Genomic DNA, 18,734 nt, shown 5'->3' with positions numbered 1-18,734 from the left:
TTGATAATTTAAGGAACAAAATTTAATAACTATAATTTAAGTTTAAACAAAAAAATAAATAAATGTTTTCTTTTATTTTCGAATAAAATAACGACTTAAATAAAAAGAAAAATTTAGATCTAAAAACTAATGACAATTTGTAATCTATGCACAAATTAATTTTTATCTAACTAATTTAATATAAAAATTTGGTCACAGTAAATAATTTAATGTAAAATAGTACACATGTACGTCTTTGTCTATGCATAAATGCGCTTACGTATACACAAACACATAGATGTATAATAGAGCATAAGAGTAAAGGAGAAGCGATATTGTACTCTGACCCAAGTAGAGGGGACTCATGCAACATTATAGAAAAATCTAAGAGAGAGGGCAAGGGCTCAAGGAAATAGAAAAATAATTGGACATTATTTCTCCCATCTAGTAAAAATAAGTAACGCCCTAAAATTCGACACCTTTACGATTTTTCAACAAAAATATCTCTCGTTGTCCTGACATCCTAGTATTAACATCGAAAAAGTTTTTATAAGTTTTAATGAAACCACGCGTCAGATTCAAAAAAACAATTGTTAGTAAAGTAAATTTCAATTATGTAACGAAACGGTAACAATGACATTTAAGTAAGTTCTTAATTGAGATTTTTATATTTGTTTTAATAATTCAAATCTTTGTATGATAATTTTATAATATATTTATTAAATTGAATTCATTTTCTTATATTATAACTTCAACCCCTTCCCATAAAGCTTCAGATCCTTATCTATTACCCTAACGGCTAGGATAAAAATAATTAAATTTTAGTTGCGTTTTCGACGTAACACACTATTTTCCTTTTTAGCTAAAAGTAATTCTTCACAGTAGCTAGTTAGAGTTTTTTGCCGCTTTCGTGGTGGGCTGATAACATCAGCATCTAAAAATCATACAAAATATTTTTATAAATAATGTTAACAGTTTAAGGAATATGAGGGGAGTAAATTATAATTAATTTCCTCGGAATATTATATCAGTAAAAATTATTTCACAAAATCAAATTTTGTAAATACCCATTTCGTTGGTAGTATTTGATCCAGCAGTAGACAAGGGTTTTACCCACGGCTGCTCGCCAAACACTTCTTCCTTTCCTTAAAATTAACATGAGTAAAATATTTGTAAAAATTTGAAAAAGCATGAAAAAATAATTAGTCTTCACTATTACATCGTAGAAATTCCAAGTTATAGGTGCATTCCCAGAGCTTTTTGACTATCTTTTAAACTTTTATAACGGCGCTTCAGTGTTTCCCATTTAGTTTTACATTTTTCCGCAGCAATAGGCGGCAAATTCTGCTGACTGAGGGTTTCGTTGATTTTCGTTGCAATTTTGACCCAAACATCGCCATTGGTAATATTTGCATCAAGAAATTCAAGCTGGTGTTCCTTATATACCTCAATAAGGAGTAGAACTTCATTTTTACTCCAATTCTTGACATCTTAAATTTGATGATAATTATACAAAAATTTTATGAGATTAATGTTGATACATTTTAAAAATATAATTGTTCAGCTTTCATAATTGCTTAACTGGACATTTCTTATTGTCATCTATGTCATTTCTCTGTTTACCCGATGACTTTGTAGCTTTCGGTTTATTAAGAGTTTTTCCAGCCGTTGACTTCGTCTGAGAAGTATCAAAAGATGTTGAAGGTCTGTCGGTAAATGTTGCTGTGCCTGACGAGCCGGCTTCTGACGGAAGTTTATTTTCTTTTCCTATTTCTTTTGAATCATACATTTGGTAGTATGTCGGTATGGGACTATCAAATACAAAACAATCTGTAGATCGATTAATTACAATATTAAAAAATTATTCCATAGAAAATATACCGGATTTGTAAATACATTAGAGATATTGACATTGATTATACATGATAATCATTAGTAAATTATCTTTCAGTAATATTCTAATAAATTTCATATTTTTACTTTAATTTTTACAAAATTCCAAAAGTTTAGTAGCAAACATCGTATCTGCAAAATAATAACGAAAAATTAAAATGAAAAAAATAAGGTTATGTTACGCTTAAAATAGAGATCGATACGATGACAAATTTACCTGTCTTTGCACGATCAAAAATTTCCTGAGTAACTTTCAGCTCGTATTGAGTATTTTCAATACAGTCTAATAAAGTTAATTTTAGCAATTCTTCCATTGTTTCGTTTATCAATCCAAATTAATTACAAAACTCTGTGATTTAACTGCTGGTATTGTTTATAAAACGTTAGGCACTTTAAATAGTTTTGACTGATCACGTGATCAAACTACTGCGAGTACCTTACCTCAAAAAAGCCAGTACTCGCAGCAGAATATGGCGGCGATTTATGACGTCATATATTTCCCTAGGATACTGCGGCAGTATACTGGCAGTCAATTACGGAACGAATTTTTCTATAGTAATAGCACTGTGCAGTGCTCGCAGTGCATATCGGAACATACCCCAAATAAGTGAATTGTATTGCAACTAACAAAACTCATCGTTTTGATGTATTTAATTTACAGAGGATGGTATTACAATAATGAGTGTGGCTACTTGCACTACTTGCACTTACCCGTGCTGGCACAGAGCACGGGAAAAATGGTCATTTTACCCGATTTCGGCGAAAGCACGGGAGCACGGGTTGGTCAGATTTCAGAGCATTTGGTAATTTACCCGTGCGCATGCGCCGAAATCGGGTAAAATGACCATTTTCCCCGTACTCCGTGCCAGCACGGGTAACATCGATTTATCCGTGTTATATCCTAAAATATCATAGGTGTCGTTGTCGATGCATTACGCGGTAATTAATTTAAATTCAAATTACTTAACTCTATTTAAATATAAATATAAAATAAGTCTTTTATCTTGAAATCTCGAAAACCGTTGCAACTCATAAATTTAGTTTAAACGCTCTCTCAAAACATACAATAAACAAAACCATTTACTAAAACTTCTCAGAAACACAAAAAGTACTTGAATAAAATGCACACGTGTTACTTAACAACTAGACCTTTGTGAAAACTCATAAAAAGGAAAACACGTGTCGAACATTTCTCAAGGGTTTTCCTAGTTAAAATTATTCTAGCTAAATATTCTCAAGAGGTCATAAATTATAAGATATAATAAATACGAAATAGAAAGCATAAAGCCTTAAAACAACCAACACTGAGACCATTTGTTAGATAAATAAACAATACTTTTAGAATATCTTATAATTATTAAATAATATTAATGTTTTTAGTTTAACTAAAAATAGTTTTCATATGGATTAATAAACAAATAATGATAGATTCATATTAATATTAATATGATGTATATAAATATATATAGATATATTTGTATCGACATGGGTTTTTCCTGTGGTTTCCCCATGTCATGTCACTGTTCTTAGAGCCTAAAGAAAGGTGAGGAACAGGGCAAATGCGATACAAAAGGCACAAGTCGGACCACAGCCGCAACACTAAAAATATATAAAGAAATATTATAATCTAACTTTGTTAATATTTAATAAGCAATAATACATGCAATTATAATACTATAATAATAATAGTAAAATACTGACTAAGAATAATATTATAATAAATAATAAGGGTAGAAATAATTAGTTAAACACCAAAAGTAATAACTATTGTAACTAACAAATATAAGAATCTAAGTATAAGAATAATATAAAATAGCATGACAGCCCTCACACATGTCCGTGTGTGGGTACCTAGCTAGTATCCAGTAAACCTACATATAAAAGTTATAAGTATTAGTGTGTATTCGAATATATGTTATTGTATGCGTACTGTAAACGTTAGATGAAGACATGTATATGTTAAGTGTTTGGTGTGAACCAGAGAGGGAGGAAGTGGAACTGAAAAACTCGGACCTAAAACCGAGACTCCTGGTGACGACACTTCTCCCTGAGAGCTGTAACCGAGCACTTGCTGTAGCTGAAACCACTGAATAAAATCAAGCTCTCTGATAATTATTATTTATCATTTAAAACAGTCCCCCTAACTAAAGTTTTCCCCTTTTCTTAATTTAATCTAACAAATCCCATTATCAAAAACTGAATTTATAAACAACAATAAATTTAAATTGATCCCGCGTGACTACAACTCACACCTCAGTCCAGAAGAGGCGTTACGAGCAATCTAGTGACCTCGCTGGACTTAACATCCGAAAACCTAGTTTCTTTCAGTCTAAAAACGTATCAGGGACAGATTGTTCCCTCCTCAATTTTGAAGCAAATACTATTCAATACAGTCATACTTAGTACAGATGATATTTTGAGTATTTTGAGGCAGGCAGATTTTAAGCTAGTTAAATTTGTATACAGTTCAATTTTAATACACACGACTGCTGAATCTATACAACAATACCACCAACAAAGTTTATATTTTAGCAACTTAATACCAAAAACTATTTGAATTGACATATTATTCTGCCACATAATAATTGCTCCTAATCTGTATTATTGCTCTATCATTTTATATCTGTTATTATAAATTACCAGTCAATATTATTTTAGAAATATTATATTTCTTGTTTCAATTGGAGCGCATATATTTCAAGTTACTCTGTTTATGAACGACTCAGACTTTACATTTATATGAATTTCATCTAGGGACATATTGATGCACGACTATTTCAAGTCAACTATGAAATGTTGCCAACATATTTCATTACGGTGCATTTTTAGTACACACACCCTGATAGCCAGCGCTTTCTCAGTAAGTGTTGACTTCCAGCAGTTACGGTTAATTTATACATCAAGTTGGCGGTAATTCTTCTCTCAACAACAGTTGTAAGCAAATTGACGGAAATCTACGGCCGCAACTTGAATACAAGTTAATAATCAAATTTGTAGTTAAATTTCCTTTCAACTTTACTACAATTTGAAGGAAATACTTGTAGAGCAAGTTTTGACGTCTATTTGCAGAGTAGGTTATAGGTAACTAATAGGTAATCGCTCGCTTTGCCAACTCTTTCCGTCAAGTTTGCTTCAAATTGCGGACGTAGATTGACAGTAAGTTATAGGTAAGGTGGCTATCAGGGCATATTTCTTTCCGTCATGAGTTCGCAGCACCACGAGTATAGCTCGAGTATACTTTGTAACATATTACAGAACTGATATCGACTGTTCAAATTACAGTTTTTTTATGGTAAAGAGAATTTCGTAAGGTAAGTTGAGAACAGAGATTTGTAATTTATTTTTTGAATTTTCAGATTAAGCCTGAAATGTGCTGCTCTCTTGAGAGTATGTGTTGTAACTCAATAAAAAGTTATTCTTAGAAATAATTTTAAATATAAAGAAGTTACTGAGAAATGATATCCCAAAATCACTGTAATTTTCGTTTTAATTTTAAAAATTAAAACAATAAATCGTCTAACATTATTGTTGTACATCATTAACTATAACTTACATTTTTTAAAGTCTTACAACTAAGCTGTAAAAGAGCCGATGTTTATTCAGGCAGTGTGCGTGTTAAAATTTTTATTGTTAAATTGTACCACCGAAAGCGTAGTTAAATTAATACTGGTATGTGTGCTAATTTAATATATATTCCATTTAAAAACTTCCAGATAGTTAAAAATCACATTTTTTTTAAATAATTTTATATTATCTAAAATAAAAATTTTATATTATTAAGGAATTTAATTTGAAATGATTTAGTTTAGTCCATTATCTGAAACTTTATTTTACCGCATGGTTGCAAAGCTATTGGGAAATCCTCTACTTGAATACGCCACCTGGCGAATCAAATGTGAACTACTCTATGCAGGTCGAGTATAAACAGCTAATGTTCATATAATATGCCGAAGCTGTAATTAAAAATTGTTGAAATTCTTTTTTAAAATGTTAAGTAATTAATTATTGTCTATAAGCTTAGTTACTATTGAAAATAACATGAACTTTAATACTTGACCAAAAATTTTTAATCATTGAGTTTCCTCTACGAGAAAATAAAAATAAAACTTTCTGCTGCGTATATGGGTGTAATAGCAAGTCATGACAATAAAGTTAGCCGATATCTAAAAGTTTTTAGAATTTCTTTCATTAAAAAAATTAATTGAAAAAATTTCACATGTAGAAAGTTTTATAAACTATACGTGCAATTTTGTAAAAATATTTTTTTTATTCTAATTTAATTGATAAAAAAAAATCTAAAATTGTTGAATGTCGACTAATTTTAATGTCATTAGCAAGTCTAGTAAGAACAATACAGTTTGATTTTATACTTTTCCTCCGGCAAATTCTAGTTCTGTGGTGATAAAAAATAAATTTGGTGAAGATGAAGTTATAAACCGTCGATTAGCTTGGAAAATGCATTAAAAATCTGAAATGAAGTTACACAGCCCAAGAGAGTGTCTTCATTACATTTCATCAAAAATGAATTTATACCAATTAACATAAATATTGTTGTAATCACAAAAAAACAGTAATTATAAGCTGTGAATTTTTAAAATACAATGGAATACGATAGGCTTACATTGCTTAAATAACTTAATAAATATTTTTGTAAAATTAAGAATCGTAATTATAGTTGCAATGTTATAACTACAGTAATAAAAATAAGTTACATGAATAATTTTTAAGTAATTAAGAATTTTTATGACTGGGCTTAGTATTTGCAAATTCATGATGCTGAAAGTGACAGACATCTGTCAATTTTTAGGTTTTTTTAATAAACAGATTCTTACAAGAAGAAAAACAAAAAATAAAAAAAAATTAACATATAGAAGTTTTAAAGAACTGAAAGTGAAACATTTCTAAAATATATTTTTTGTCTTAATTTAATTCTTTAATAAAATAAAAATTTGACACGTTATCTGCTGATTTCAGTATCATGCAAATTCACAAATTTCTTTAATTGAGATTTTCATTATTTATTTAATTTCTATTAAAAACTCGATTCTAATAAAACTTGTAAATACATGATTCAATATAAAAACACGGCAGCTGATTTAAAAAAGCGTCTTAAAGTAGTAACTGCTTCTGCTGCAAGGAGAAGCCACGCCCCCGGCTGATTTCCCAATACATAGAATATTAATTTTATCTGCTAATAAATTCAGGTATAGCTTCGGTTGAGACAAAAAGATGAATCAATGATAATACTGAAAAAAAAGTTTTTAACTTCCCGCTAAGAAAATTAAAAATTTTCAAAAGTTGAGAAGTTATTGGTTTCACCCCTTTTTTCGAAAATCGAGTTTTCATCAGATGTCGACGTTTTGAGGTCCTAGAAAGTTTCCCTGAGTATTCCCGCGATGGTGTCATCATGTGTGTGTGTGTGTGGTCCTTTTATAACTTTTGAACGGCTTGACCGATTTGATCGCGGTTGGTGGCATTCGAAAGGGCTTGACCAAACTTAGATTTTTTGAAAATTTGAACCGATATGGACTGTCAAATTTTGAGAAATTGCAAGAAAACTACAAAAAAAAATTTTTCGAAAAGTGGTTTTCTTGGAATAACTTTTAAACAGCTTTACCGATCAATTCCAAAAACTAATCAGCTCTTAACATCAAAAAACCGCGTCGATCGCCACCAGTCCGGTCAAAATTGGTTGATTCGTTCGTGAGTTATCGTGAACGAAAGAAAACCAAAAAAAGTGTTTTTTCGGGATTACTCTGAAATTTTCGGTTCGATTAATTAAAACCTCAAAATAACTTATGAGGATGATAAAATTGCGTCGAATGCCGCCAACCGCGTGAAAATCGGTTGAACCGTTCAAAAGTTATTGCGATTTGAAAATTAAAATAATAGTTTTTTATCAAACTTTTGAGCTCGAAGAGCTCAAAAGCATACAAAAGCTATTTTTTGAGCTCAGAGAGCTCTAAAACGTCATAAGTGTAATTTCAAGCGTTTAGATATAGAATTGGCGGGAAGTTGCAGGGATGGCCTTCTGGGTCAACCGTATTCCTAATTTTTTTTTGTAGTTTTCTTGCAATTTCTCAAAATCTGACAGTCCAAATCGGTTCAAATTTTCAGAAAATCTAAGTTTGGTCAAGCCCTTTCGAATGCCGCCAACCGCGATCAAATCGGTCAAGCCGTTCAAAAATTATAAAAGGGTCACACACACACACACACACACACACACACACACACACACACACACACACACACACACACACATATATATATATATATATATATATATATATATATATATATATATATATATATATATATATATATATATATATATATATATATATATATATATATATATATATATATATATATATATATATATATATATATATATATATATATATATATATATATATATATATATATATATATATAGAGAGAGAGAGAGAGAGAGAGAGAGAGAGAGAGAGATTGATTGATTGATTGATTTCGTTTTATTATGCCAAGGCAGATGCCAGATGGCAAAATTTCAAGTACAATAGTAAAATATACATTTTTACATACCCGGGAAAAAATGAATTTGCCTAACCATATATATTTATATATGATTATATATTAAATATATATAATTATATATTATTATATATAAATTTTTATATAAAATATATATAATCATATATGGACTAATGTATTATATGTATGTTTTATATAAGTCTATATATGATTAGATCTGATTAGATCTGACTTATATAGGTCTATATATGATTATATATAAGTCTATATATAATTAGATCTGATTAGACCTGAGTTATCTAGGTCCATACATGATTATATATAAATTTATATATAATTAGATCTGATTAGACCTGAGTTATCTAGGGCTATATATGATTATATATAAATCTATATATAATTAGATCTGATTAGACCTGAGTTATCTAGGGCTATATATGATTATATATAAATCTATACAGGGTGTCTCAGAAGTCGTGAGCCACCGGACAGGGTGTGGTAGAAAATTGGATTCTGAATAGAAAAATCCTTTACCATTTTTCGATCAGACCCATAGAAAAATTACTACAAATTTATGAAAATAGACCAATGAGGAGCGCGGTTTAGCGGCAGAACGGTAGGCGCAAGAGCGAGCGAGTTTAAGCGCGACAGGCAATGAGTGCGCGCTCGCTTGCACACGTGTGATATCATTGCTCAGTTATAGCGGGATGCCCGCATGCAATAATAATGATCAATGATACCCCTGTAATTAAAAAAAAAAAGAAAAGTTATAAAAGTACCCCATACACTCTGAGATACAGCCCCATAAAGCCAAAAATTTGCGATTATTTAATGATGAAATTCAAATGATCAGTGTGCACTTGAAGTTAAAAAAAAAGCAATAAAAATAATCAGTGACACTACTGTAGACCAAAAAAATTGAAAAAAAACTACCCCATAGACAGGGAGATACAGCCCCGTAAAGCCGAAAATTCGCGATTATTTAATAATGAAATTCAAATGATCAGAGTGCACTTGAAGTGAAAAAAAAAAAGCAATAAAAATAATCAGTGACACTACAGTAGGTGAAGAAAATTTTAAAAAATAAAAAACTACCCCATAGACAGGGAGATACAGTCCCATAAAGCCAAAAATTGTGCGATATTTCAATAATTAAAATAGAAATTATCGACGACTACTCAAAATTTCAAATAAAAATCTAGGACTAATAGTTAACTATACCCATAACAATCAGAAAAAAATTAAAAATTACAAAAACCACCCCATAGACACTAAGATACAGCCTAATAAAGCCGAGTATTTCGGGATTATTTAACATAAAAATTAAAATATTCACAGTGCATTCGAAATAGAAAAAAATACCAATCAAAATTATCAGTGGTACTTTTGACCATCAGACAAATTTAAAAATTGTAAAAACACCCCATAGATACCGAAATATGACTTGATAACGCACAAAAATCGGGATTGCTTAGAAATTAAAATTCAAATTATTGGTGCCCATTGAAAATCAACAAAAGAAACCTTTTGTACTTATCGATTAAACTCCTGTGTATCGAAAAAATTATTATTTAAAAACCACCCCGCAAACTCCGAATTATGATCCCATTAAGCTGAAAATTTCTGATTTTTAGTAATTAAAATGCTACTTCTCGGTGTCCGTTGAAAATAAATGAAAAGTATGAAAACTCATTTTCAGATATAATCTTGTAAGCAAAAAAAAAATAAGATTTGAAAAAAACACCCCATTAACGGCGAGATAGGACCCCATAAATCCGCTAATTTGTGATTTGTTAGTAATTGAAATTGAAATTCTTGGTGTCCATGTAACAACAACAAGAGAAACCTATTGTACTTTTAAATTACACCCTTAAAAACATAAAAAAACTTAACTCTTGAAAATCCACCGCATAGACACTAACAAACATCCAAATAAAGCCAACAATTCGCGATTTTTCAATAATTAAAATTCAAATTTTCATATGACACCGAAAATTTCGATATCAATCCACAAAAAATCGATAAATCGCGGCTTTATGGAGGCGTATCTTGGGGTCTATGGGGTGAATTCTTGAATTTTGATATTTTCATTTATTAAAAAGAGTAAATTGGAAAGTGGAATGAGTTTATGCTCTTTATTTTAAGTGGATACCGAGAATTTCAATTTAAGTCAATTAAAAATCGACAAATAGCGACTGTATGGGGATGTATCTCGGTGTCTGTGGGGTGGATTCTAAAATTTTGATTTATTATTTTATAACAGAGATAACATTAAAAAGTACAATAATTTTCTTTTACTTATTTTGAGTAGACACCGAGAATTTCAATTTAAATCAATAAAAAATCGAACAATTGTGGCATTGTGGGGTTGCCTCTCGGTGTTTATGGGGTGGATTCCAAAATTTTGATTTTTTAATTCATAAAAAACGTTAAACTGGAAAGAAAGATAATTTTCTTTGAGTTATTCCGAGTTGACACCGAGAATTTCAACTTAACTTCACAAATAATGGAGAAATCGCAGCTTTATGGGGGTGTATCTCAGTGTCTATGAGGTGGATTCTTAAATTTTGATTTTTCAATTCTTTACAAAGGTTACATTGGAAAGTACGATAATTTTTTTTAAGTTATTTTCAGTGGACACCGAGAATTTCCATTTAAATCAATGGAAAATCGAAAAATCGCGGCTTTATAGGGTTGTCTCCTGATGTTTATAGGGTGGATTCCGAAATTTTCTTTTTTTAATTCATGACGAAGATTGAACTGGAAAGTGGGATAGTTTTCTTTGGCTTATTTTCAGTGGATACCGAAAATTTCAAATTAAATAAATGAAAAATTGACAAATCGCGGCTTTATGGGGGCGCATCTCAGTGTCTATGGGGTGGACTCCATAATTTTGATATTTTTATGTATGACTGACGTTAAATTGAATAGAAGGATTATTTTCTGTTTGTTATTTTCAGTGGACACCGAGAATTTCATTGAAAGTAAATTAAACATCGACTTATCGCCAGTTTATGGGGGTGTATCTCGGTGTTTATAGGGTGGATTCCATAATTTTGATATCTTTGTGTATGACCGAGGTTACATTAGATAGGAAGATTATTGTAATTCTGTTATTTTAAGTGGACACCGAGAATTTCAATTTACGTCAAATAAAAATCGACAAATCGCGAGTGTATGGGAGTGTATCTTGGTGACTCTGGGGTGGTTCCTAAAATTTCGATTTTTTATTTCATAACAAAGATAACATCAAAAAGTACAATAATTTTCTTTGACTTATTTTGAGTAGACACCGAGAATTTCAATTTAAATCAATAAAAAATCGAACAATTGTGGCATTGTGGGGTTGCCTCTCGGTGTTTATGGGGTGGATTCCAAAATTTTGATTTTTTAATTCATAAAAAAGGTTAAACTGGAAAGAAAGATAATTTTCTTTGAGTTAAGTTGTATTACCGTCTGCATAAACATGGCTGAACGTTTGAGAGCCGTTATTGAAAACAGGGGTGGTAATACCCGGTATTGAACCAACAAAAACCTTCAGAGAATGAGTTTGGAGTCATTAAATACGGTGGAACTGACGAGCCACCGGGTCTCAATTCTCCTGAAATACCACACACACACACACACACACACACACACACACACACACACACACACACACACACACACACACACACACACACACACACACACACACAGAAGCGTAAATCCGACCGCGCGACCTCCACGTGGTACGCTTTGGATAACGCTAATGCCGGCGGTAATTGTTTTCTTAAACTTTTCAAGAGAAAAAATTTCAAAAAAATTTTTTTAATTTTTTTTTTTTTTTCAATTTAAGCACTTTTTGGAACAAAAATGTGGAAAAAGCTCGAAAAAACCATTTTTTTTTCTCAATTTTAAAAATTATGAGCTTTTCAGAGCAAAAAACGTGATCCTTTAATTTTTTCAAAAATTCGATCAAGTGAAACAAAAAAACGGCTGGCTGGATTAATTTGATTCTTTGTATGTTTTTTGTGGACATATTGAACTGTAAAACGCACACTTAACATTAGTGGTTTCCTCAATATTTTCGATCCAACGCTTGATTTTCCAAAAAACCACTAAAAGCCCTTTTTTTGTTGTATTTTCAAATTCATGTGACGGAAAGAAAAAATTTTTTTTCGAAAAAACACTGGACAGTCGTTAAGGGGAATTCATTCAAGTTCTTGAAACCCACCTTTAACTTTCTGTGCGATCATTGGTTGCTGAGATATCGATAATCAAAGACAAAAAGATCCTTTTCCATTTGAAGACCGATATCTCAGCGAGGAGTGGACGTATCAGGGTGTTTAAAAAAAGAAATTAAAGCTAAATGAACAAAGTATCCGATCCTTATGGTGGTTAAGCTAAAAAAATTTTTTCCACGCCCGTAGACCAAAAAAAAAAACTAAAAAAATTTTTTTTGTTGCTGGTTTTTCTACGATTACTCAGAAACCGCGGAGGCTACAAAATTTTGAAGTTCTAATCCAAAAACTAGACACTTGGAGCTACAATTTCCTTTTTTTTTATTTCCTGTACGACCATTTCTCTCAAAGTTACGGCCTGTTGAAAACTACCGAAAAATTTGGAATTTTTTTTTGATCCCTTAATTTTTTCCAGTAGTGTATAACCATATGTAGACTTATATATGATTATACCTACTCATACTTGACTAATATGAATCTGTATGTAATCAGATCTGATTATATACGGGTCCATATATAATTAGATGTGATCAAACTTGGCTAACATAATTACCCTTTTATAGATTATCATGTATTATTAAATTATATATAAGTTAATATATAATTATATATAGGTTCATGCATAGTCAGACCTAAGCAAACATTTTTTTAGATATCACTTAAAGTGCAAAATGATGTTTTACAATACGCTTAAATAGTTATAAAATGAAAAATTTATTGCACTTCCTATAGGATGTCTTGGTTTGCCCTGCTACTGTTTAATAATAAAATGATTATTGGAATAAATATGTTGTTATAATTAGGTTCAGTGAAATAAGCGAATCAAGAGTATCAAAATTTAATATAAAATTAATTTTTATATTATATTTCTGATAAATTGATTTGATACGTTATGTACTTCATAGAATCATCAATACTTAAAAGACGACAGCATAGCAGCCGAGAATTTCGAAACGCACTGGGATCATCAAAGTTAAGCAGCATTGCGCGTGGTTAGTAATTGGATGGGTGACCGCGTCGGAGTTATAGCTGCAAAATCATATGTGATGATTTTTTTTTTTTTGGTTACAGGATTAGGTACGCCGAAATCAAATATATCCCTAAAGATAACCACATATTTAATTAGGGGTAATGATATATAATTTAATGTTGTTACATGTAGTTATATATGAGTACATAAAATTATATATAACTTATATATGATTATATATAACTCATATATGATTATATATAACTTGTATATGATTATATATAATTAGACCTGGCCAATTTTCAGGTCTAATTATATATAAGTTATATTATATATAACCATATATAATTAGGCAAAATCATTTTTTCCCGGGTAATCAAAGAGTTCTTAGAGCAAGTACATAATGTAACAATTTCATACTTATTTTATAAATTTAATCTAATTCATAATTTCAAACTAATTTTAAACTAATTCTAAACTAAAAATTCAACTCATAAAAATTTTAATATTCAAGAAGATAATTTACCACACTTCACAATATAATAGTCTATTTAATTATTAAATAAAGACAGCCACCAAAAGTGTAATTGCACTATATTAATTGTCTAAGATCAGTAAATAGTCAAAAACTTTGTTTTTGAATACTTCATTGCTACTCGAATTTATAATTTCATCAGGCAATTCTTCCTACAGACGAATCGCAGAGACTAGAAAGGAATTCTCCATATAGGTGGTAGCAAAATGAGGTAGCTTGAAGGTAGAATGTTTTTTGGCTGCAAGCCTATTAGAGCGTCTAACATCAGTGTCTTCTGTGAATTGATCTCGTAAATACTTGGGTTTTTCAACTTGGAGTAACTTGTAGAAATAACAGCTCATGTAGTATATTCGGCGATACTTCACAGACAACCTTCCCAATTCGCGTCTGAAAGGTGAAATGTGCTCATCTTTTTGAGATTAAAAATAAATCTGATAGAGCAGTTGATTGCACGTTGTAGTTTTAAATTGTTATCAGAAGTTGAGTCGACCAATACAACGGAACAATAGTCAACGAGTGGTAGAATGGTTGCCGATACTAGTAATTTCCTTATAGGAGTTGAAAAGATATTTTTCCTAACTTTGAGGCAATGCAGAGCCGAGTTCATTTTACTAACTATTTGAGTGACGTGGTAGTTCCATGACAAATTTCTGTTTAGCTGAATGCCTAAGCACTTGGTACAATTAACGTAGGGTATTATGACACCATTTATTACTATTGGTGGTAGATCCAAGTCCTCAAGCTTTTTCAACTTACTATTTGAACCCAAGATCATAGCCTTTGTTTTAGCTAGGTTGATTTCCAATCCATGGTCTCTTGCCCAATCAGCGACTGATTGTGCATCCAAGTTGACCCTCCAGATAGCATCATGTAGCTGATAGAAAAAGAAGTGAGAGTATATATATTTGTCATCAGCAAACAATCCATGTTTGCAATATACCAGTCGCTGAGCCACAGAATTCATGACTATTAGAAATAGGATTGGACCCAGAACAGATCCTTGCGGAACACCAGATGACGTTTTGAGTAGTTGAATTGGAGTCCCAAGATCGTTTAATATTGACTGAGATCGATCCGACAAGTAAGAAAAGAACCAATTTATTGTTTCCATAGAGCAACCAAGCTCAAATAGCGCAATCAGTATACTTTTGGAATCTACATAGTCAAAAGCTTTGCTCAAGTCGAACAATACTAATACAGTAAGTTTGCTGTTGTCCATTGCTTGTCGAATATCATCAGTGAGTTTCAATAACGCTGTTTGCGTGCTGTGGTGTTTTCTAAATCCAGACTGAAAAGGATCCAAAAGTTCATTATCTTCCAGATATGATGTCACCTGATTTGCAATAATTCTTTCAAAGGCTTTAGCCAAGTGCGACAAATTTGCAACCGGTCGAGTGTCTGATGGAGATCTAGGTGGTGTGATCTTGTTTAAGGGTATTATGTAGACGATCTTCCAAATATCAGGAAAAATACCGGTGTCAAGAGATCTGTTAAATAAAGCTGTGAGAAAGACTGAGATTTGCGGAAAATGATCTCTCAACCATCTCAGATCAAGACCATCAGGGCTCTTCCCTTTTGATTTAGATAGAGTGAGATGCAATGCTTTGGTAACATCAACTATATCAATCTTTGTCCAATGAAATGAGCAATCAACCTTCTTTGTATGGTCGATAGGTAAATTATCTATGAAATTTACATCACTCGGTTGATGTTTCCTAACTATGTTTGCATAATACTCATTTAATTCACAAGCATCAAAGAAATTAAGCGGTGACGAGGGATTAGATTTGATTAAACCAAGGTGCTTGAGTTTACTCCAGACAGTTGAACCATACAGCAAATTGGAAAGAGCAGTTTTGAGATATTCTTCACGAGCATGATTCAACTGGATTTTTAATTCCTTTCTTTTTAATCTGAAGAGAGCAATCAAGTTTGGATCCTTACATCTTTTTGCTTTTTTGTAGATTTCATCACGTTCTTTACACTTAGCCTTCAGCTCTCTAGTAAACCAAGGATTACTACGACGAGAGACCTTACTTGTAAGTAAGGGTGCATGCAAATCTAAAGATGACAGAATTTCAGTTTTAAAAATAGACAGTAAAATATTTGGATCAGAATTTTCAAGCACAGAATTTTCAACTTTTAAAGAATTCATTAGCGAAGTCGATAGGGCTTGATAATCGCATGATCTTAGGTTTCTGTAAGTTATAATCTTTGGTGCAGGCTTTGGGCTATTCAGATCATACTGACAGAACAAGTAATCATGACCATCAATATATGGAGAATCAGATTTCATATAGGAGACTAGTTTAGAAGCACTATCCAGCAAAATTACATCTAGCCAGGAATCACAATTATTTTTATGGAATGTAGCTCCATAGGGTACACAATACAACGATGCCTCAGTTATAAAGTCTCTCAGATGATTTGCAGTGTAAGTATATTCTAACAAGTTACAATTTAAATCTCCAGCTATAATGATATTGTTGAAATTCGGTGCTAATTTATAAAAGATATCAAAAAACTCAGTAAGAAAGAGTCCTCCCTTGTGGAAATAATTCTCTGAAAAAACTCTTGAAAAGTCTTTATAACTCTGAATAAGACTTTTCGAAAGTCTTCACATCCCTAACTAAGTAAAGGAAAGACTTAATAAGTCTTCAAAACTCTGCAATACTCTTCAAAAGTCAAATTTTCCCTGCAATTTCGGAATTTCTCAAAGAGTTATTAAGACTTGATAAGACTTGTTCAGTTTTACAGGAAAAGAAGAAAATATTTCTTTTCAAAAAAATTGCTTATCAGAATTAAATAAAACTATAAAAAGAATTAATGCATGTTTAAAAAAAATTTTTTTTAAATAATATTTTCATCACGAAAATACTTTGATGGGCATCGAATCACTCATAGTTGAGCAAGTCAAAACATCAACAGCAAATGAAGTGCACTTGATGTTGGAAACAGATACTACTCAAAGAGTAAATCCAATCGGTATTTAATTTGGACTATCAAATATTAAAGTCAACTTTCTAGATAAAAAATTAAAAAAAAAAATTTTTGATAAAAAAAATTTCGAAAAAAATTTTCGAAAAAAATTGAAATTTTTTTTTTTTCAAATTTCTTGAAAAATCAATCTCTTTGATCGAAAAAATAAAGAATTTTGAAAAAAAAAAATTTTTTTCAATGGAAAAATGAATAAAAATCACAAAATTGCTCATAATGGTGATTTTTGCGAAAACACAGAATTTGAAGCTTCGGGGCACTATGAACAAAAAATCGCAGCGCTTTGAATTTCTTAGGGATTTTAGGGGACACTTTGAAGTTAAAAATTACCGACGATATCCTTCGTTCATCCATTTTATCCAAAGTTATACCAAGTTATCCAAATATCCTTAATTATGCGAATTTTTGTCTTTTTTCAGTCCGAGTTTTCAATTCAAAAAAATTTTTTCTTCAAAAGCGGTTTACGTTCTCTTATAGAGAATATTGTGTAGTTTTCAAAACCCTCCTTCGATTTCCTATACGGTCATTATTTCCAGAGTTATTGATTTCCAAAGTCAAAAAAACTTTTTTGCTTTGATTGACGATAACTCCGCGGCAAATTATCGTACAGGCTTTTTGATTACGTCAAATTAAAGGGTATTAAATTTACTAAAAGTGCTTTTAAACGAAACAATCGAAAAAATTTTTTTGAAGCCCGTAGACCTTTTTTAAGACGAAAAAAAATTTCGAAAAATTTTTTTTCAGTAGTTTTCTTAGGATTTCTCCAGACCTGACGATGACAAAAAATTTTCATGGTCATATCTAAAAACTAGACACTTGGAGCTACAATTTGCTTTTTTTTTTCTGTGCGATCATTTTCCTCGGAGTTACAGCTCGCTGAAAATCACCAAAAAATTTGGAATTTTTTTTATATCCCTTAATTTTGGTGACTAGTGTATGTTGTATATTGTATCTGAATAAGCTAATTATTAATTTGGTCTTGATTGTTTTTTTTTCATTAGCCAACTTGCTAATAATCAAAGTGATCGACTAAGTTTTTATGGAGTAAAAGACCCAATTAGTAGTGGAGATCGCATTACTGAGACTTTCCTTGATTTTGGTATTTATTCAATTAATAAAATCATAAATTTTTATTATGAATATTTAATTTCTAATCTTTAAGACCTTTAGAAAATGAAAATTTTTAATTTTTATTCCAAGTAGAACATTTTTTCATCGAAAAAAAATACCATTTATGTGGTTTTATGTCCTAAGCTTCCGTTAGTGAAATTAATTTTGCAATCAACAGAATAACAAATGAATAACCATCAAGTAATTTTTTTAATAATCCGATAGACTGTGAAATAAATTACTCGTTATCAATGAATAAAGAATTATCATTCCATTATATATTATAATTCGTTGAATAAAAAAATAATTATCGAATAAGTATTATAATTTGCACGACTCACAATATTAGATAATACTCAATTTTTGAAAAATAATTTTTTTATTATTGAAAACAAATCTCCATACTTTACGGCTATACAAAAAAGCATTATTAAAGACAGTAAATTAGAAGAAAATAATATTAACAAAAGCTCTCAACTAACGCATTTTTTTGTGAAGTTTTGACTATTGGAAA

The 18,734-nt window shown here is 30.8% G+C and overlaps 1 protein-coding gene across 3 annotated transcripts; it reads right to left on the bottom strand.

The window, feature by feature from the left end:
* Nucleotides 1–679: 679 nt before the first annotated feature.
* Nucleotides 680–2,586, bottom strand: LOC141534417 (uncharacterized). 3 transcript variants are annotated; one of them, XM_074253760.1, is made up of 6 exons: nucleotides 2,090–2,586; nucleotides 1,861–2,004; nucleotides 1,603–1,790; nucleotides 1,199–1,469; nucleotides 1,047–1,124; nucleotides 680–913 (listed from the first exon to the last, which is right to left on the bottom strand). In XM_074253760.1, exons 2-4 carry the CDS (start codon nucleotides 1,890–1,892, stop codon nucleotides 1,216–1,218), a joined length of 474 nt encoding a protein of 157 aa, XP_074109861.1. In that variant the 5' UTR covers nucleotides 1,893–2,004; nucleotides 2,090–2,586; the 3' UTR covers nucleotides 680–913; nucleotides 1,047–1,124; nucleotides 1,199–1,215. The 3 variants fall into 3 exon arrangements, with proteins under 3 accessions (XP_074109861.1, XP_074109860.1, XP_074109862.1); XM_074253759.1 differs by having other exon boundaries at nucleotides 1,603–1,809; nucleotides 1,891–2,004; nucleotides 2,090–2,585; XM_074253761.1 differs by having other exon boundaries at nucleotides 1,603–1,809; nucleotides 1,960–2,004; nucleotides 2,090–2,583.
* Nucleotides 2,587–18,734: the final 16,148 nt, after the last annotated feature.

The sequence above is a fragment of the Cotesia typhae genome, unplaced genomic scaffold (genome assembly GCF_013202065.1).
Source record: "Cotesia typhae breed Kobodo isofemale line unplaced genomic scaffold, CoteBio_Ctyphae scaffold_13, whole genome shotgun sequence".
Classification (NCBI taxonomy): Eukaryota; Metazoa; Arthropoda; class Insecta; order Hymenoptera; family Braconidae; genus Cotesia; species Cotesia typhae.
This window is presented reverse-complemented; position numbering and strand designations above follow the sequence as displayed.

Coding starts and splice junctions, on each gene's coding strand:
- LOC141534417 (XM_074253759.1), bottom strand. CDS start 1,951: ATGAAATTTATTAGAATATTACTGAAAGATAATTTACTAATGATTATC. Junction 1,810..1,890: donor GATTATCATGTATAATCAAT/GTCAATATCTCT, acceptor ATCGATCTACAG/ATTGTTTTGTATTTGATAGT. Junction 1,470..1,602: donor GAAAGCTACAAAGTCATCGG/GTAAACAGAGAA, acceptor ATCAAATTTAAG/ATGTCAAGAATTGGAGTAAA.